Source organism: Pipistrellus hanaki, assembly GCF_964339955.1.
Source record: "Pipistrellus hanaki genome assembly, chromosome: 3".
In the NCBI taxonomy this organism is placed as follows: domain Eukaryota; kingdom Metazoa; phylum Chordata; class Mammalia; order Chiroptera; family Vespertilionidae; genus Pipistrellus; species Pipistrellus hanaki.
Genome location: NC_140505.1, coordinates 123,000,019 through 123,021,151, shown reverse-complemented (window position 1 = coordinate 123,021,151; position 21,133 = coordinate 123,000,019). Strand labels below are relative to the sequence as shown.

At 39.3% G+C, this 21,133-nt stretch overlaps 1 protein-coding gene across 10 annotated transcripts in view; it reads left to right on the top strand.

The window, feature by feature from the left end:
* Positions 1 to 21,133, top strand: part of NAV3 (neuron navigator 3) — a 774,341-nt gene that overhangs the window by 611,806 nt on the left and 141,402 nt on the right. For all 10 annotated transcript variants that reach the window (XM_084876277.1, XM_084876279.1, XM_084876278.1 and 7 more), the window contains 2 exons: positions 17,240 to 17,348; positions 18,059 to 18,442. In XM_084876277.1, the coding sequence (XP_084732403.1) occupies positions 17,240 to 17,348; positions 18,059 to 18,442 (493 nt within the window). The remainder of the gene's footprint in view (positions 1 to 17,239; positions 17,349 to 18,058; positions 18,443 to 21,133) is intronic.

Sequence of the window (21,133 nt, the reverse complement as noted above, 5' to 3'; positions counted from 1 at the left end):
CTGCCGGCAGTGCAAGCCTCCGCCGGCCCTGGGCAGCTGGGCAGCTGCCATACAAGGCTTGCCTGTGCTTCAGACTGGCCCTAAGCAGCTAGGGGGCTGAAGGGACACCAGAGGCAGGCATGTGGAGAGGCTGGACCTGCCTGGGGGTGGGCCTAGCCATGCCATGTGCCTGCCACCCTGGCGGGGCTGAGGGGACTGGGTGCCACCATCTTGTGGCTGTGGGTGCCACTATCTTTGAGGGTGTGACAGTCAATTAGCATATTTCCTCCTAATTGGCTGTGGGTGCTGCCATCTTTGTGAGGGCATGACAGTCAATTAGCATATTCCCTCTTTATTAGATAGGACTAGAGGTCTGATGCACAGAATGCATGCAGGAGTAGGCCTTCCTTCCCCTGGCTGCTGGCACTAGCTTCCCTCTAGCACACTGGATCTGGGCTTCCCTACAGTTATCAGCAGGCACCTGGGACCCGGGCATCCTTGTAGTCCTGGCTTTGTCCAGAAGGACATCTGGTCTAATTACCATATTATACTTTTATTACTATAGATAATTTGGTACATGAGCAATTAAATAAGCTCTTAGAAAAATATACTGGGGAAAGAGAGTTTAGAACATTTTTATTTGTTACTAAGCATAAGGATGCATGGGAGTAGAGACATGTCTGTTATCCCAAAATATCTCTGGCTCAGCCCTTTAATATTCCAAAGAAAAAAAACCAAAATAATTGCTTAATTTAAAATAGTACTAGAGTACTCCAAGGATGCAAAGTATAGCTCTGAAGCTTATGAAAGTAACCATATCACAAATATGGGAGTTAATAAACTTCCTACCTGGGATGACCTGAAACACTTTGGCAAGCATTAGCTGTCATTGCAATACCTGCCAATGGACATTGACAACAATGACAGCACAGCATCCCAAGATTCCTTTAGGAATTAACACCAGTGGTTTTATTAGACATCAGAGGTTTCCTGTGACTATTATAGTGGGCCATGGCAGGGGAAATGTAGAAATGGTGATGCCAAAGCATAGCTATGGGGGTGGAATTTGCAGATTTTCCAAATACTTGGGGGAAGTGTTAACCTTTCCCATAGCTCCAATAGCCCCATGGGCAAAACGATGATGCACATCTGCACTGAGACTAGATATTTTTTAAACTGCAACTTCTCTATTAACTGACTTCCATGCACCTCATTTTTGCTGATTACAACTTCCTCTCTTATCAGTGTCGTTTTGTTTCCTTACTCCACCACTGATTCTACTAGGATTTCCAATTCATTGGTTCCACTTCCTCCCCAAATTCTATGTATTATTTCTGCCACCCCCACCTAATCAGCTGAATTCCTGTGGTAATTGAATATAATTTTACTCTTGCATAGCCCTTCAACTTTTTACTACATGTATGCATTTGATGAAATCAGACTTGGTTACATTCAGTTCTTCACCTAGTCCATACCAGCGATGATGGACTTGGAGAAAACACATCACATATTGATGTGACTAACTTTACCTTCATGATTATGATATTAAGTGAATATTTAGCACTGCCTGTCAGTCATTCTATAATTCTCTGATCCATTTACTCTTTTTTCCACTTTTTACTTTCTTTTCAAACCTACATACCATGTCTCCCATTATTTCTCTTAACCAATGACCTTGATGTTGACTTCACTGAAAAAAAAAAAAATCAGACAGAACAGAATTCAGTGTCCTGCTACCACATCTACCCATGTACTGCATGTATACCCACTTTCTCTGCCTTTTCTTGGGTTATTTTCTCTCATTCCTCTTCAATATCTCCATCTCCACTAAATCACCTTCTGTAGCACACAGGATGTTACCATCTCTTCAATCTTAATTAAAAGAACAACTTTTCTTCATCCCCTTTCCAGCTTCCCTTCTCTTTCTTATTTCTGTGATTGCCTCTTCATTCTGGCTGCTAGAGAGACTAGAGACCACATAAGCACTTCAATGTATTACCATGCCCTACTTTAGACTGGCTCACAGGATATTCTTTCCGATACAATTCGAGATACGGGAAGATAAGTGTTCTAGAAAGTAGAAAAATTAATTCTGGCCTCTGCACTGCCATTATTTAGCTGGTTGAATTGTTCCCTGGTACATTTTGTTGTGATGTGACTATTCTGATGCTTATTAAACTCACAGAACTATCGTGAGATAAGGTTTTATTTTTCATCCATATTTTTTGGTAATTATCATCTGGGATCTTATACATGCCAGGCATGCAAAGCATTGGGAAAGCAAACGGGACTAAGATGTGAGTTCTTTTATAGAAGAATAAGAGAAAAATACACTTTAAAATGTCAAATAATAAAATTGCTGGGCATAGGTTCACTATAGAGAGTTATATAGGACTTAACAGAAGGTCACACGTGTATATTTTGGAATTCATTGGACAATGAAATCAGGGAATAATATTTCAGGAAGAAATAACTTCAGTGAAAATAATTTGGGAAAAAAAATTCTACTTGTCTTATGATTTTCATTAGTTTCTTATCATAAAACAGCATTTTCTCTAACTTTATTGAAATCTTGGTAGCTCATATAATACAGTTTCAATGCTACTGTTGTTGAACTCTTATTGCTAATAGTTAGTGTGGGGGCTTTATAGGGAGTAATTCTGTCCTGCTCCCAAAGTGAAATAGCCTGAATGATACAGAACTCTGATTGAGTTAGCCTTCACAGGATAAGATCCAGGTTTTGTAAAATTTTCAAGTCCATACATTTTGGGGGATTCTAAAAATAACACAAAAATATAAAATATAAAATGATATATAGTGTTTAGGAAAGGGACTTAAACAGTTCAGAGCCCCATATCTTAAGCACCATGGGCTTCACAGTGCCATATCTTGAATTTGGTGTGGTTTTGCCTGATTATTATCCATTGCCCCATCTGTTTATAGCAACACCTTGATTTTTTTGAGGGGGAGGAGGGCCATGGCCTCATGGTTCTGTGTTCACATGGACCAAATGAAATTGACCCAAGCAGATCCAATCAAACAACCAATTGCCTTCACTACAGTCACTTTCAGGAATGGACATGTGACCCAACTCAGTTCACTCAAAACCAATCAATCTCAGAACTTTTCCTGAAACTATTAGGAAAGAGACACTCGATTTTTTTTTTTTCACTAGACCTGATGATAATAAAAATAAAGCTTGGAGCTTCTGATGGTTACCTTCTTATTCAGGTGAAACAAACATAGAGGAGACATAAGAGAATGAAACAATGAGCTCAAAGTTATGGTAGAAAATGTCTGACTGAGCTCCGAATGAGCCATCTGACACTATCCCTCCCACCTTCCCTTCAATTTTCTGTTATGGGAAAATCCTTTTTGTATTTAAACAAATGTAAATGGCATTCCTATTGCATAACCTGGGAGACAGAACATGGAATGAAGTGTGATACTATTAAGGAACAAACTTGAGGCAGATTTGTTAGAAGGATTCACTAGTTATCTGGGAAGCTTTGCTGTTCACATTTTTCAACTGAGCAGTAACTCAGGTGAAGCTAGAAAAACATAGTGGAAGTTAAAATTGTAGTTAATTTATGGTATGAATATAAGCATCAGAAATGAGGGGCACACAATATGATGGCATACTGGAGAAAAACTCAGAGCTTTCACAAGTCTTACATTCCAAAGTCCTTATGTACATAATTCTATTTATTACTTTCACAAGTCTTACATCCCAAAGTCCTTATGTATATCGTTCTATTTATTACCATTTGTCATATTCTTAGGGAGGAAAACTAGTGATATTTACCTGATCTGAAGGTGATAGTTCTAATATCATTGTAATGGCCTGGTTATTAATTAATAACTGGAAAGAAGTGAAGGAAAGCTGCAATTTAGATGCATGTCCAGGAAGGTCTAGGTGACATGGGAAGGTGATTGTCTGTCAGCCATACCTGGGAACAGGGCATTGGAACAGGGCATTGGCCAAAGTAGGCCTGGTCACTGCAAGCATGGGAAAATTTGGTATTTAAGTTCCTGAACAAAGGAGCCCTCCCCGCCTTCACTGCTTGCGAGGCTCTCATGCTCTGCTTCTGCCCACATGGCTCATGGCTACGTGGACTCCACAAACAATGGACTAATGGTCTGTAACTTGCGTGATGCTATAGGGGACCCAGCCCCACCATGGAATGGAAACTCTGGGCACTGCCTTTGCTTCTAGCTCTACTGAAGCCCCAGCTACACATTTTCCAGGACTAGTTTAAGGAAAATGGACTTTAACAACTGAGGAATATAATGTCATGCAAATAAAAGCCATTCATTCTCCCATGCAAGTCGTAGGACATTCTTTTCCTCAAGGTATTGCAAGAACCCCAATAGTGTTCAGAGAAGTTCCCTTTGTGCAGTCCACTAATTATTTCATACAGTGAAATGAATTATGTAATGTGTGGCACGTAGTGAATGAGATTCTTGCTTCTAGCCTCTCCTTTTAAGATTCATGTCATGACCTTGATATTACAAATCTGGCTGAATTGACAGTTCAGATTTAACAGATTTGGCTTGGGTTTTATTCTCACGTTCATTGACAAAAGGAATCTGGCACCAGAGACCATCTCTTTCATCCAGTGCCAGGAGATCCTGCCAAATGTAAACTGAGCTTTATTTTTCATTCCACGAGAATCATTCAATAAAGTTTTTGATTTTTTTTTCTACATAGGTTCACACTTGCCCTTTTTTGCATAAGAACATCTACCAACATGTGTGACATTTGTTTAATGTACTTTTAACCTTTATCGAGAATTTATATTCAACTGAAAAACATGAGTAGATGCCAGACTGATTCACTATCAGCAAAGTCGGCTTATCATTTGTTAAAAAAAAAAATTTTTAAAAAGTAATAAAATAATCGGATTAATTCAGGAAATAATTTTAAAAGTGAGAATTTCATTTAAATAGAGAGATAAGCTAATGGTTGCATGTATTATTTCTGACCTCAGACTTCTTATTGAATAATGAGAAATATCTGCTATTTAAGACCTTTGTATATAGTCACTTAAGTTGCCTTTTTCTTGAATGCTTAGAAAGATTAAGAAGATTGAGCTGGGGTAATTTAAGTCAGTTTAGATCTTTTACTTAAATAGTCACTTTATAATCATGTTTACTAAAGAGTTGAAAGGTTTCCCATTCAGAACAGAATAGAAACTTTACTTTGTTTTAGGCCAAGACAAAAATAGAGTGATTTGATTTTTAGTATTGATTGGTCTTATTTGTCTCCTATTCATTTAGGCTTCCTCTTTCACCTATATACCTTTATGTGTGTGAATTCAAAAAGTATAAATACAATAGTCATGTATAAATATACACCCAAAGTAAGCAGAAATAGCTGCCTCTACAGAAGCAGTCAGTGAGTTCTTTGCTATTGTTCAGGGTATACTTGTGAACTGATGTATTTTCAGGGGAAAAATTACTTTAATTACTAGGTGTATCAGTTCATAATGCAGATTTTTTTCAATAGATCGAGTTACATGTATGTTGATATATATGTGATTTGATATGTATGCTATTTTGTTGTATTGACAGCAAGTGTCAAAACTTAATATGTCAAATTTGCTAAAGGTGTTAACATCATAGATATTTTTTATGCTTAAAAATGTCAAATTTTATGTAAAAAAAAAAGCATTTGTGGAAAGTTTTCATTCATTACTTTATTTTGAGGAAAAAAAAGTTAACGTATACTTCAGGAAGCTTATGGTGAACATGCTCAAGATAGTTGTGAATGCTGGTTTGAACGCTTTAAAAGTGATTATTTTGATGTGAAAAACAGAGAATGTCCAGGACAACCGAAAAAGTTTGAAGACCAACAATTACAAGCATTATTGGATGAAGATAGCACATCAAACTCAAAAACACTTGCAGAAAGAGTAAACATTGCTCAGCAAACAATTTCAGATGATTTACAAGCAATGGGAAAGATTTTAAAGGAAGGAAAATGGGTGCCATATCAACTGTGAATGAAAAACAAATGGAAAACTGAAAAGTCATTGGTAAAATGCTGCTTCAATGGCATGAAAGTCTTTTTTGCATCAAATTGTGATTGGTGATGAAAGGTGGATTTATTTTGAGAATTCCAAATGCACAAAATCATGCGTTGATCCAGATTAACCATCAACATAGACTGTAAGGCCAAATCACTTCAGAAAGAAGATAATGCTGTGATCAAGAAGGTGTAGTGTATTATGAGCTTCTAAAACCAGGCGAAACCATTAATACTGATTGGTACCGACAACAAATAATCAATTTGAATCATGCTTTGATCATGAAATGACCAGAATGGGCCAGAATTCATAGTAAAATGATTTTGTTTCATGATGATGCACCATCACACACTTGAAAACCAACCAGTTAAAATCACATTAAAAGATCTTGCCTGGGAAGCATTAACCCACTGCTGTATTCACCAGATCTTGCTCCTTCAGATTACCACTTATTCCAATTGATGGCACGCGCACTTTCTGAGCAGCACTTATAAACATACAAATAAGTGGAAAATTGGGTCTCTGAATGGTTTGCCTCAAAACAAGAAAAATTCTATTGGGATGGTATCCGCAAATTACCTGAAAGATGAGGGAAATATGTAGCTGGTGATAAACATTACTTTGAATAAAGCACTGTTGATGTTTCTCTTGAAATTTTTGTGTTTTCTTTTATTACAAAATTCACCATTATAAACCAATACACCTAGTACAAATTGACAACAATATCTTTAAGCCAAAAATAAATAAATAAAATAAATAAGCTATTTTGATGTTTTCTTCATTAGGGTTATTTCTTTAAAATGACCAACCCTTCCTTACTTGCTCCATTAGCCTTAGCCAAACCCTTTCAGGGTTGACTCTGCAGGAAGATTATATTTTCTGCCCCATTGAACCAGGGTGGACCATGCGATTTGATTTGGTCAACAAAATGTAAGTGGAAATATGACATAGGCTATTCCCAAGCCGAAGCTTAAAAGCCATTGGTTGGATTGCTCGTTTCTTTCCTCTGTCATATCAACATGTCTCTGATTGGAGTTGATCCTTTAGCCTGGATCTTGGCATAAAGGGTACCTGGATCAAATAGGCAGGCTACATAGAATGGACATAAATGTGCATCTTTGTGGTTTTTTTTGTTTGTTTTGTTTTGTTTTGTTTTTGTTTTGTTGTTTGTTTGTGTGTTGTTGTTTTTAGGAACACACTGAAATTTGTAAGTTTGTCAATTCAATATAACTTAGTCTAAACCAGACATTCTCAACCTTGATGCTATTGACATTGGAGTCTGCATAGTTCTTTATTGTGGGGCGGGGTCCTATCACTGTAGGATGTTTAGTGTTTAGCAGCATCATTGGCCTTTGCTATTTAGATGTCAGGGGGCATCTCACATCCCAGATATGACAACCAAAAATATCTCCTGATATTGCGGAGAGAGCCAGTTCAAAACCACCCCCAGCTGAAAAACTCTAGTCTTAGCTTAATAGTTCTCAAAATGGGGTCCCAGAGCCAGCAATGTCTGTATCACCTGGGAATATGTAAGACAAACAAAGTCTCAGGCTCCTTTCAGACCCACTGAGTGAGGAGGGGTGGGGTGAGACCCAGCAAGCTACATTTTAATAAGCCCTCCAAGAGGTTGTGAACTTTAAAGCTTAAGAACCACTGGCCTACAATGAATGGCACACAAGCACTCTTGTATAAAAAAGGACAGAAAGTTAACTGTATTGACATTTAAAGAATAAGGATTTGCTGGTTGTGAATCTGTAAAACTTTAGAGTGCATGACAATATACTAGTGTAGTTACCTTTCAGGCAAATTGAAGTTTTAAAACTTCACCAAATTTACCATGATCTCATAGCTGGCGATTCATTGAGTCAGAATTATTAAAAATAAAGAAAAAGTTCTGATTAGAAATCCAAACAGAAGTAGCATTTTGATCCTTAAAAAATATTTAGAAAATTATGTTTTAGAAGGGCAATTATCCATTGATATAATTTGACATTTGTGTTTTCATTTTATTTGAACACATTTTATATAAGTACTTCAAGTAGCTGATTTTTCTGAGGTGAAATATTAGAATTAATTTAATCAAATTAGTGCAGACAATGATAGGGATTTAAAAATCAATTTCAATGACATGTGAATATTTCTATATATTTCCTCACTTTTCCCCTCTTAACAAAGAATGCTTATGGACAGAAAACCTCAAAGACTTTTCTTTAAATACTTTCCCCTTAGCTCTCAGTAGTATACATGATCTCTACTATACCTGGTAAGTATTTTAAAAGTTTTCCTAAAATCAGAATTTCAGGATTATAGTATAGTACAGGATAGATGCAAGATATTTATCTTAGTTAATTTTCTGTCTTTATCAAAATATTAAAAATTTGGTTATGCAGCAGTAGATTTATGGACTAGACTAGGAAAAATGCTCAATATCAAAAGATATATTGTACGTATTATGTTTTTTATCACATCATTATGTTTGACACACTTGGCCATAAACTTTCCATTTCATGCCTTGAGTAAAAATATTGGGGGGGAACCCTTTTGTGTAGGTGTTTTGCTATTTTTTTTATAGAAATAAATCATAATTTTGTTGTTGTTGTTACATTAAGATTTCCTAAATAGCTCAGCATGAAAAGCCCTTGCATTTGTACAAGATGAAGTGAAGTCTTTTCCTTTAAACCATTATCTGCCAGCCGGAATGTCATGCTCCGTTTTTCAGGTCCTTTACACTCTTGAATTTGATTTGTGCTTTTACAGCACAAATCCCAACATTCAGGAGGCAGCTCTGCCTGCTTCGGCTGCCTGGAGCTAAAGAGAATTAGTCTGTCATTCTCGGTGTCGGGGAGTGAGTGCTGTGTGTGTGTCTTGTGAGTGTGTGTGTCCGCCTCTGAGACTGGGTGGCTGAAAGTGATTTAAATGTGCACGAGGCTAATAGCACAGACTCTCATTCCGCCTCGGCTTTGAAACCTGTGGCATTTGGGGCTGGACAGGCGCTTGGGTGCCTCCGGTTTAATTTAGCACTGTGTTTGCTGCCATGGCAGCCAGCAGCATCCACTGCAGCAGCAAGGAAGAGCCATAGATCTGGGAATGCAGGTGGAATACTAAAATGCGAGAAGCTCGTGCAGGGCTGGGCTTCAGTGCTTAATTTCTGCTCTTACGGGGCTCTGATGCAGAGGCTGTACGTGCTGCTCTGTCAGCTCATCGAGAGTCAGGGGCTGCAGACCAAAATCAGGGAAGGGCTGCTGAGAGGTGTGTGTAGGGGAAAGCAAGAGACATAGCTGGTGCTTCACTAGCTGGCATTTGGGAGCACAGAAGCAAGAGAGGGAAATGCAGACCCATCGCCCTGCTGAGACCTGCGATTGGAGGAAGATGGGAAAACGTGGTTGGCTTCCTGTGCTACTTTTCAGCTGGAGCAGCGTCTTTGGTGAACTCTTTTCTGCTTCAGATGTTCCAGCAGAATATCTGTAAGTACTGCTGATTCAGGAACTGAGGCAGCAAGCTCAAGTGTGGCCAGCTACTTAATTGTGCCATCGCTCTGGAATCTTATGTGAACGCTTGAGCCTGCCTGGGCTTTCATTGAAGTGCATGTGCTAATTAAAACCAAAAAGGCCAGATGCCATCTCCATGCAAAGAGACGATGTGAAGTCCCATTGAAAAGAAGAAACCACTAGAAGAACCATGCATCGGCCGGCTGAACTCTCCGTGTTTCGAGGCAAAGAAGTGAGGAGGAAGGGCGCTTGCCTTCAGAAACAGAAGTCGCTGACCAGTCTCTCCCTCACCAGCGAGGCGGAGAGGAGACCCACGGTGCGCATCTCCAACTGGTTTGGAAATGCTGCAAAAGCCAGCCAGCGGGAATCCCGCTATGCGGAGAGGCCCTCGCTGTCCAGGTTCCTCTCGCGGTCCGTGCAGTCTCTGTACCACACCGGCGGCTCAGGGGCCTGGGGCCTCCTGCCTGCCAGCCAGTCCGGCAGCCAGAGCCTGGGGGACTGGTCTTCCCGGAAAGGCTTGGAAGGTGAGAGTGATGAAGACAGCCGGTCTGAGGATGAGACCGGGTCCTCCAAGCCCAGCAGCATCAGCAGGAGCTGGGCGGAGGAGGAGGGGGAAAGCTGCCTGCGGGAAGGCACAGCCCACCTGGACGAGGACGTGATCCTGACCATGCTGGGCGACCTGGAGCAGGCACTTTACACGGACCTCCTGGGTAAGTCGGGTCTGCTCGTAACAGGAGGATGGCATTTTAAGAAGTGGCACATTTGCATGAGCCGGGTGTCTTCCATGCTTCCGACTGCTGTTTCTAAACTGTAGTTAAAAAAAAAATTTAATTCCTTGTTACTTGAAATTATTTTCTTGGTAAAGCTGAGCTGTGATAACCAGTGGTGAAATTTATTTGGAGAAAGTAAATGGCACCATTCTGCCCTGGGCGTTATTGGCCTTGGCATCCAGTTCATTTTAGACATCTATAAGTAAGCGTTAATATTTTAAGACTCCAAACATGCTTTTACTTAGTCATTGTTGGGGACTTTTCCTTCAACTTCTCTTGAGGGAACCTCACCCCCCGGTATATAATGAAGAAGGAAGGGCCTCAGGAGTAAATTTTCTGTAGAGTCAAGGGTTTCCTCTACTGACTCAGTGGCACTTGGCCCTTGGCTAGACCTCAGTGACAAGCACCATGAATCTAGTAGCACTTAAAAAAATGTGGAGGCCACTCTTGACAGCCTTACTCACTTACATTTTGGGGTGTTTGTTTTTTTTTTTTTTTTTTTTTGTGTGTGTGTGTGTGTGTGTGTCTGTGTGTATGTGTTTTCAGTGGTTGGCAAAAAAATGCTCCTAAGTGTGTACATTTAAACTGCTATGTAGATAATTGAACTGCTTTTATACTTTACAAACTAGGCCTTTTTGATTACATGGCTCTCAATAGTAACTTCTGAAATAATCTTTAACTAACTATGAAGATGTCTGAAGTCATTTTTTTTAGTTTTGTGATTAACTTTAACTGCCAGTTTGCCACTTGCCTGAATAACCAAACTAGATACATTTTTATACCTGAATTCAGTGCTTTACCGAAGGGTATTTACATCATAAATAGTTCCTTATTCAAAAATCCATTAAACTCATATCTTATGTCAATGCATGTTTTTACAAAATACTTCATAGAGGACTCCTGAAATTGGAAAGAATTGATTCATACAACTGATGCTAAATATAGGCCTGCCTTTATTCTCTCTCTAGGCCCTTCTGTTAAAAGATATTGTATGAGCTTTTCTGGAATCTTAGGGAACCAGCTTTAGAAGCACAAAGCTTAGAGAGACAGCAGAGGCAATTACTGCTCAATTTTTTTAATGTTAGTTTGGCTTTAAAAGAGTAATGTGTCCGCAGCTGTGGAAATGGTGATTTCTGAATCTGAATACACCAGGTGCTCAGAGGCTGAAGATTTGCTGCTATACCATTGTGTGATTTCTGCCCTGAACTGCTCTTCCCAACAGACACATGTGTAGTACAAAGGCAAGGCAGGGAGTCCTGACCCTTAAGGATCTTTTCCTCTCTCTGCTCCTTGGGAACTGTAAAATCCGATGATATTCATCTCTTGCCTTTAAAATGGGAGCATTTGTCTTGTTCTAAATACTTCTTATGTGAGTGTTTTCAAAGGTGAACAGAGAGCCTCCCCCCCAGACAGTATTGGTTGGTTGCTCCAAGAAGGTATAGCATGCTGTGGGTGGGTGTATGTATGACACATGCCTTTCTGTGTGTAAGTAACTTGGAGCATTACACTGTCAGAGGGGTTCTCTCAATAGGAGTCTGTGTATTCCAGGGTTTTTAAAGTAAGCTTCTACTGACTTTGTAGGATTATCCTCTTCAAGCCATTTTTTCCACTTCTACCAGTACTCAAGAATGCAAATGAGAAAGTAGGAGGAAGAGTTTTATTCAAATAGCTCTGATATGAATAATCATAGCAGGATAATGAAGCATCCCAATGCAATTCCCTAGATAACTGATGCATGTTCAGTTGGTGGATATTTGCAAGCCCACAGTCCACAGAAATTTCAGGATTTCTGCCATGTGGCTGACTAGGTTTTGCTTCTGGCTCAAAATGGCCTCTCGCAAGTTAATTTTTAGGCAGGGTTCCTTGAGTTTCAACTCTTCACTATTGGATATCCTAATAAATCAGATAGTCAAGGGTCTACACCATAGCTCTTGATAAGAATATATTTACAAGGTAACTGAGGAGATGAAACATTTCTGTCCAAATCGCTGTTGAGGTCCTCCACAAAATTAGGGTTATTTCTCAAAATAAACGAGGGAGCTGTTCTCTAACTAATAACATTTGTAATGTGGATGGTGTCGAGGACATCATTCTCTGAATCAGGTTCTTTCAGATGTAATTTGATTTCCTATTAAAAGATGACAGTGCTGGCAGTGTTAATTACAATGTGTGTAATTAAAGCCTAGGAAATAAGAGCAGGGCCACACAGATTAAATGGTCTGTTTGCCAGCAAGTGAAATTGCAGAAGCACCAAATGGAGCCTGTTATTCTGTGCCCTGCTCACAGAGGAGTCCTGACAAGCATGAGAGAGCAGTTTGCACAGACATTAACAACTCCACGTGAGTTGCAGAACATACCTTTCTGGGAAATGGGTGTAAGCCCTCTCTATTGTGTCTAATACCTAGGAGGCTTCCTTCAGGAATCATATTTGGCTTTGAGGTTATGGAAGTGAGAGGGAGACAACAATTTTGTGACTAAGTAAATTCTTTCTATGCAATTGTCTGCTAACTTTTGTAGTTAAATGTGGAGTTTATTTGTGGTTTTACATTTGATCTTTTAAATTGTAATTTCCTCCCCACCTCAATCCTGTAGACATTATTAGGATACAAATTTACAGGATATTTCGGACCTGAGCAATCTTTAGGGGGGTTTGTAAGTGCATTTCAGTATATCTTGTATTTTGTAGGTCATTAAGAACATGTACGGGAACACATTTTCGTTCGGTTACTATCTTTCATGACAGGAACGAAGCAGCAATTATGTTTTGCTCCATAAAAGCCAGGAGGAAAAGGTTCATTGGTCTGATTGTTATCAGTGTCATGAGTGGATATCATGCTGGGACAAACCAAAGGGGGGTTGGTTATGGTTCTGAAACCTGAGGGAAATGGGTTCAAGTGGGAGACTCCAAGGATCTTAGATGCCTGTTGGATTGGAAGAGGAATTTTTTTTTTAAATGTGAAAAAAAATTGGTAAAATTCAATATCTGAAAATATAATATTCTTAAAGTGTATACAAAACAAATATTGAAAATAGTTCTCAAATATCAGTGTAATTAATATTATGCCAATTAAGATTCACTTAAAAGTTCTCCCAGCCGAGACTGGTTTGGCTCAGTGGAAAGAGCGTCAGCCTGTGGATTTTAAGGTCCTAGGTTTGATTCCGGTCAAGGGCATGTACCGTGGTTGCGGGCACATCCCCAGTAGGAGGTATGCAGGAGGCAGCTGATCGATGTCTCTCTCTTGTCAATGTTTCTAACTCTCTATCCATCTCCTTTCTTCTCTACTGTAAAAAATTAATAACATATATTAAAAAAAAAAAGTTCTCCCAGAGGGAAGGGTATCAGCGATAGAGGACCTATAATGGTGTAGTCCAGGACCTTGAGTAAAGTCAGCTACTTGTACGCCCTTCTCCCAGCAAAATAGGATCAATTCAGTACTGTCCTCCTTTGAGACTTCTCATCTCTTACCATCGCTGAGAAGCAGCGGCTTCCACACTGTGTGACCTCTTATGAACATAGGCTTTAGTGCTTCTCCAAATCTGCCTCTTCGCCGTTTCTTTGTCCACTTTGAATAAAATATCTTCTTTACCTCCGTCTTTCCTCTGAAGTAATGATATTGTTGTTCTGCCCATCAAGATTTTCCTTATAAAACATTCCTTTTTCTTCAGGGTTCTGCCAGATTATTTAGAACTCAAAGGTAGACTTCTTTCCAGCCATCTCCCCAATAGGCTGTGCTATTTTTATGAAGAGAAGGATGGAAAGAATTTCAAGGGAGCATACGGTTAGAGGTCTGGGTTTAAACGAATGTAAATCTATAAGGTTAGAGATTGCGGCCCTAAATTAGTGCAGGAAAGGTTTATGCCATGTGCATGAGGGCACAACATGTGTTTTACTACATCTTAAAAATAGATTTACTCCAGGGAAATTTTTCAGTACTTCCTAAGTTTGGATCATAATGCTTTTAAGCATATTTAATCATTTGACTAATTTGTAAATTGAAAGGGAGAGATTTATAGACTGGCAGCAGAATGGTGGTTGTCTTGGCAACCATCCAGAATGAGGAACAATGAACAGTGTAGTAATATTTGGCTGAAGAAGAAAATAGGAGAATTAGCAGGAGCTGTCTTCCAATATGTGAGTGACTGCCATGTAAAAGATCATGTCAAATTGTTCAGTTGGTTTCAGAGCCCCTGGGACACTGGGTGAAAGTTAAAGGGAGGAAAATTATTCCCGTCCTTAGAGATGTTTTTACATTTAGATCGATCTACTATCAGAAGGATAATCTTGTCCTGGGAAGGAGGAAACCTCTTGGAGGTTTCAGGCGGGGCCATCAGGCCGTCTCCATAGTGAGACATAAGTGAGCTCATTCATTGGCTAAGGGATAAGGCAGGAGAGTCTCTGAAATCCCTATCCTATAATTATAAGTGTTAGACAGTGCATTTGGTGTGCATTTTTTTAAAATTTGGCATGATTACTTTGGAAGAAAATTAACAGGTTTAATATCTACCTACACTCTATTTTTTATTTAAATATATTTTATTGATTTTTTACAGAGAGGAAGAGAGAGGGATAGACAGTTAGAAACATCGATGAGAGAGAACCATCAATCAACTGCCTCTTGTACACCCGCTAGGGGGATGTGCCCGCAAACAAGGTACATGCCCATGACCGGAATCGTACCTGGGACCTTTCAGTCCTCAGGCCGACGCTCTATCCACTGAGCCAAACCAGTTTCAGCATCTACAGACTATAGATATGCATTTTGAGTTTTTATATGACAGTTTCCATAGTGGAATTTAATGTATGCCATTTTTTTAACTTCAATTTTCCTTCTCTTTTTCTTTTACTTCCATCAGTTTTCTGTTCCTCCCCTTTCTTCCCTTTACTTTGCCCCCTCTTAATCCATTCATTTGAATTCCTTCTTTTCTTCATTTCTTCTTTCCTTATTTCTTATTAAATTTTCTCATCATTGGACATCTCATTGAGCCTAAATTAAACAGAATGAAAGCTGTTTTCTCTACTCTCTTGCCATGTTATAATTATCCAGACACATTAGCTTCAAATAGCCAGTGGCCTTGGAAGTTTTGCATGGCCACATCCTAATGGCTCAGTGGCATCTCTGCACCAAATGACAGTAGTGGTTGTGAAAGGGCGGCATCTGTCAGTCTGGAGGAGCTGTTTGTCCCATGGGCTTTATGCACATTGTCAGTTTGGCCTATGATGTTTCTGGAGCTCTAGTGTCACATGTGGGTATATGTTTTATTCCCTGTAGAAAGTGGAGACATAATTAAAAACAAAGCTATCCAATGCTGTAAGTCTTGGCCGATGAGTCTAGTAGAATAAAAGACTTAAACAGTTATTGCCTTGGCCAGATTGCATGTCCTCTGCCTCTGTGCCTCCTTCTCAGTGGCCCTGCTGCTGCCCCTAGGCCATTATGTGCTAGGAAGAGGAGCAGCTGACAATCCCCTCAAAGCTGGAGAAGCTGGTAGCTAAGATGAACATGGAAGGGAGTTTCACCTTCTGAAGAAGCGGAACAGCTGCCAGATGTGCACCAGTTACTGAGACAACCGGGACTGGTGTCCCTATTAATTGGCTAAGCACAGCTCAGATAAGCAGGTGGTGTCCTTGGCCACAGTCCTCATCAAAAACTGGAAGTTGCTAGTGGACACCCCTGGGCTCTCCAAAGGAGAAAAGGAAATGAAAGAGAAGAAGTCAAGTAGAAAGAAAATGGGCTTAACTTTTTCAATTGGAAGTCAGAAGCAGGCCTTTCTCTTCCAAGGAGAAAACAAGGGGAAGGCCCAAAGACATCAATGGAAGGATAAACTGGCACATCGGAAGTGGAGACCCTCCAAAATACCCAGCAGCCCCTTGAGCTCCACCTGTGCTCCCTCCATCTGCCTCCTGGCACCCTGCTCTCTCACGGGGGACTCTGTCTGGACAGTGTGTGAAGATGCTCTCTGAGGCCTTGACGGCAACTAAGGAGTCACTGTCAAGATGGCATCAGAAGTCAAAGATGATATCTAACAGGAACTCAAGAGCTGAGACATGAAGTACTGAACTATGTGCATAGCAGAATTAGCAATCTCAAGGACCCCAGGGACCCCTGCAGCGGGCCATGCTTTGTGAGGCCATCTCTGCCAGCCTCTTTACCAAGATGACAGCAGAGGAAAGGTCAGTGGTGAGCTGAGGAAATTGGAGATCGCCATGACCCAGGGGGCTCTCTGTGAGCAAGAGGTGGCCAATACAGGGGGCACCTACACTGACCTCTTCCCATGCAGCAGAAGCAGGAAGAACTGTACTTGTAAGCAGATGCAGCACAGCACCGATGAGCCCATGACTACCTTTGCCTTAAGCAAGGAGTGTGGCAACCTTTGGATGTTCCCCTGATAGAACTGCCAGGCAGGGTTTCAATGAACAAGGTGAGGAAGAACCAAGAAAAAGCACTAAGCCATTGTAACTGAAGAAAAAAATAAAAATTAAAATAAAGAAGGTTAAAAAGATATTATTCCTATTAGAAAAGGCTTCCATACGATTATCTTAACTCAGACTCCAAATATGTACTTGATTCATAGTCAAGTTTGTCTCAACTCTTCTGAGTACACTTAGAAGCAGGTAATTATAGAAATAACTAGGGTCGAAATAAGGTCATATTTTTAAATTAAGCTCAGTTACATGGAGTAGAATACACTGAATTTCCAAATGACTCTTATTTTGCAGTGATTAAGGTCATAGACCTATAAAGTATTATTGCATTATCTCCACCTCAAATTATTACTTGTAATATTATATTTGTTTCTATTCACATTTTATTTGTAGAAAGAAGAATTATACTTTTTAGATGATAATCAGTTGGAATTTCCTACCTATCATTTTACTTTCAAGGAAAATAATTTCTATTATTTATATATTTGTACAATTATTCTCAGGACAGTAAATTACAAGAATAATAAGTGAATTATTACGTTACTTCTCCAGGTGAAGACCCTGAAACAAGAAGAATGAGAACAGTGAAAAACATAGCAGACCTGAGGCAGAATTTAGAAGAGACTATGTCCAGTCTTCGTGGGACCCAGATAAGCCACAGGTTTTTTTTCTCAATTCTTCATATTTTGGGGCCAGTAAAGAACAAAAATTACCATCAGACACTTAACTTCTTATAAAGAAAGAAGGAGTCTTAGTTTTCCTTTACTATTTTCTCACTCAAATTTTACATGATATTCTCAGCATATACATGGGGACTGTTTTTCTCCTATCCACCTTTTTTTTCAGTGTAATTTCCCATTCAAACTGATTTCACTACTGAGACTACCACCATCACTTTGAAGTAGACTTTTATGCCTCCAGAAGTTGCTGTTGAAATGCATCTGAGAAAAAGTGGTAGAGACACTTTCAAACATCATTGTAGCTAATTTCCAGAATAGGGTAAATTCAAGGTTTGTTGAGAATGTGGAACAATATTTGTTTGCTAGTTTTTTTTTTTTTTGTGTGTGTGTGTGTGTGTTTTTAATATAAAATCTAATGATGGTCTTTCTCTTGAAAGCAAAAATGCAAAAAAACAAAACAAAACAAAACAAAACAACAAAAAAAACACTGCAAATGAATGCCCTTTCCCTCAATTTAACATCTAAAGAGGTGTTTAGAATCTCATTATGAATGTATAATTTGCCTTTCCTGAAAATAACATTCTGCTAAGAAATGGCTCTGAATCCTGTCTGGTCTTTCCTATCTTTTGCCTTAATGGTCACTGGCTCCATGTGAATCACAGTAGCATTGTTTCTCCATTTTATTTGACAGCACCCTGGAGACAACATTTGACAGCACTGTGACCACAGAAGTGAATGGAAGGACCATACCCAACTTGACAAGCCGTCCCACCCCCATGACCTGGAGGCTGGGCCAGGCGTGTCCCCGACTTCAAGCTGGGGATGCTCCCTCCCTGGGCGCCGGCTATCCTCGCAGCAGTACCAGTCGGTTCATCCACACAGACCCCTCCAGGTTCATGTACACAACGCCTCTGCGTCGAGCTGCTGTCTCTCGGCTGGGAAACATGTCACAAATTGACATGAGTGAGAAAGCAAGCAGTGACCTGGACATGTCCTCTGAAGTCGATGTGGGTGGATATATGAGTGACGGGGATATCCTTGGGAAAAGTCTCAGGGCGGATGACATCAACAGTGGGTAAGTGCCCCTGGGTCCTGCTCTCCAACAGAACTATGGGAAAAAGAAAAGTCGTCTACTCAGATGCACTGGTTATGAAAAGAGCACATAATTTAGTTCACAAAGTCATTAGAAAATGTGAGAAATCTAAGGTGTTGAGGTATTCAGGTCCTCTCTTCTGCTCATTCATGAAAAGTAAACTATCTAAAATTTCTATAAAATATTTTCATTACAAGCCATTACATTTTTCTATTCTTGGTTCAAGAAACATGTGCCCTGTGTTTTTCAGAGTGATCTTTCACATGCTTCTTAAATAAGGGATATTGTAGAGAAGGACAAGGGAAGGAGACAGAACTTTCGCTGAGCTGGTTGATTTTCGGGGGCTTGTCAAAGCTTCCTTTGCCTGTGGTTCACACGTTTTCCAGCACTCTTAAATTCTGTGACTTCAATCTAACTTGAGGGAAAATCATTTTAGAATTTAATGTTTCCATCTATTTGTTGTGATGATATCAGATTTGCTTCTTTCTCTTAACCCCTGTTTTCCTCATCTTTCCTATTAGATTCCCCCCAAAAAATGTTGTGATTATAAAACTCAAAGTATTTTGGCAATTTGAAATATTTAGTTAATCTTCAATGAGCCTCAATGGAGGCAATAGATAGTTCTATTAATAGAACTTTTATTAACAGTTGTAATTGCCCTTTTGAATACTGCCTGTTACCTGTTACACTGTTGTTAAAGATACTGATTCATTTAACCTTCCACCACCAGCCCTTAGGAGGTATTTTTGAACATGCTTGTTTTACAGATAGGGAAATTGATCCTAGTCAGACCCAATTGTTTATGCTAAAGAAAGACAAGACTGGTGTGTGACTTCAAGACCCAGCCTCTATTAATGCAAGGAAAAGCTTCCTAATTAACCTTACTATATTTTTTTCATGTGAATCTGGATTTTGACCTATCCTTTGTCCTTATACATCTGAGAGGACTGGTGTCAGAAATCATTCTTCTACATGACTAACCCTTCCTGACTTCATTCCTGAAAGCTTGTTTGAAGGGTGACAAGACCTGAAAAGTACAAAAGAGATGAAATCAGATTCATAGCTCTGCTCTGATATCCTGACAGCTACCAGTCCTTTCCAGGTAGCCGCCTGACATGAGTTTCTAAAGATTTATAATTAGGGAGACAAATTATGGTCAATTAAGGTAGGAAGTAATTGAGTTGCTACTGGAGTCAGGATTCCTAATTTAAATCCCTTTCTAGAATTTTCTCTCTGTGGACTCCTTTGTAGGTTAGTTTATCCAAATTTATTTTTGTCACCTGTAAAAAGGATAACAATGCAGAAGTTCCACAAAATTATTTGGAATGAAGGAAATAACCTACAGAATTGTACATAGCACAAATCTTGTTACAACATAAGTGATCAATAAGTTTATTATCATCAGAATTACATTTATAATCATTAATAATTATAATAAATGACTATTTAAAATCACCTAGAAGGAAATATCCAGTTCAGGGATCAGGATGGCAACATAAGGATAAGGCATGAACTTTCCTCTGTATCTCCCTTCTTTCGTCTCCATTCTTTCTTCTCTTCCTCCCACATCCTCCTCTCTTTCCTTTCTCTCTTTCTTTATATGGGGGCATATATGTGTACTACTTTTTATATTCACCACTGGATGAAGATCTAATTGTATACATAAATATACACATATATATTCCACATATAATACATATATCTACATACATACATATGTGGTGAGTCTCATTATGTGTTTAATTATGTTCTATAAAGTCCACATAAACACTGAATTAGTGAATGCTGAATCACTCCCCTAGGGGAAATACAAATTTAGTTTCCTTTGAGCCTTTGGCCATAACATTTTCATCAATGGATCAATAGATAGTCTTGTTCCATGTGTATTTCAGTTGAAAGAAACCTTATTTATTATTTAATACACATCTGTTGATTCATTAACATTGAGCTCACGCCAACAGCAGTGTAACTCATACCTGAATGAAGCTGAAGTAAAACATATTTTTCCATAACACATATCATAGCCTTCTTACACACAAGACAGCTTTTCAGTGCTACATTTAAGGGATCATTTTAAATAGCAAAATCTCCAATAGAGGCACAAAAATGTGAAAAAAGTGGCTTTATTTAGACTGTAAAAAGGACGCTTCTATTTTTGCAGTAGGAGAGCTGCAACAAGAAGGCAGAACATCACCTTTTTCAACCTCCGTCGGCAATGTCCACATGGGCAGCTCAGACTTCTGCTCTGAGCATGTCCGTGAGGGACATGGAAGAGCTGCAAGTACTGATTTGGGGGCTACACATTTTGATCAGAAGCCAAATTCACAAATGTAGAATTGGTGGATAATGAGGGTTGACTGTGTTTATTTACACACAGAGAACATGCTTATCTGGAGAGAGAAGGGAGCAGTTTAACTCAGACGTCAAGGGACATCCACAGTGCAATGTGTAATTTCAAAGGTTCATACAGATAAAATTTGAGCTGAGAGTTCAGAATAAGTAGAAAACACCAAATCCTGGTATGAAATAGAACGGAGTGAATAAGAAGAGTAAACACTTTAGTTCTGTTCCTAGAGAGATTAAAATAGCTAGAGAGGAGAGAGGTATATTAAGATAAAATTTATATGAAAAGTCTAAGTATTGCAGAAATATGTCATTTGGCCACCTTGACTA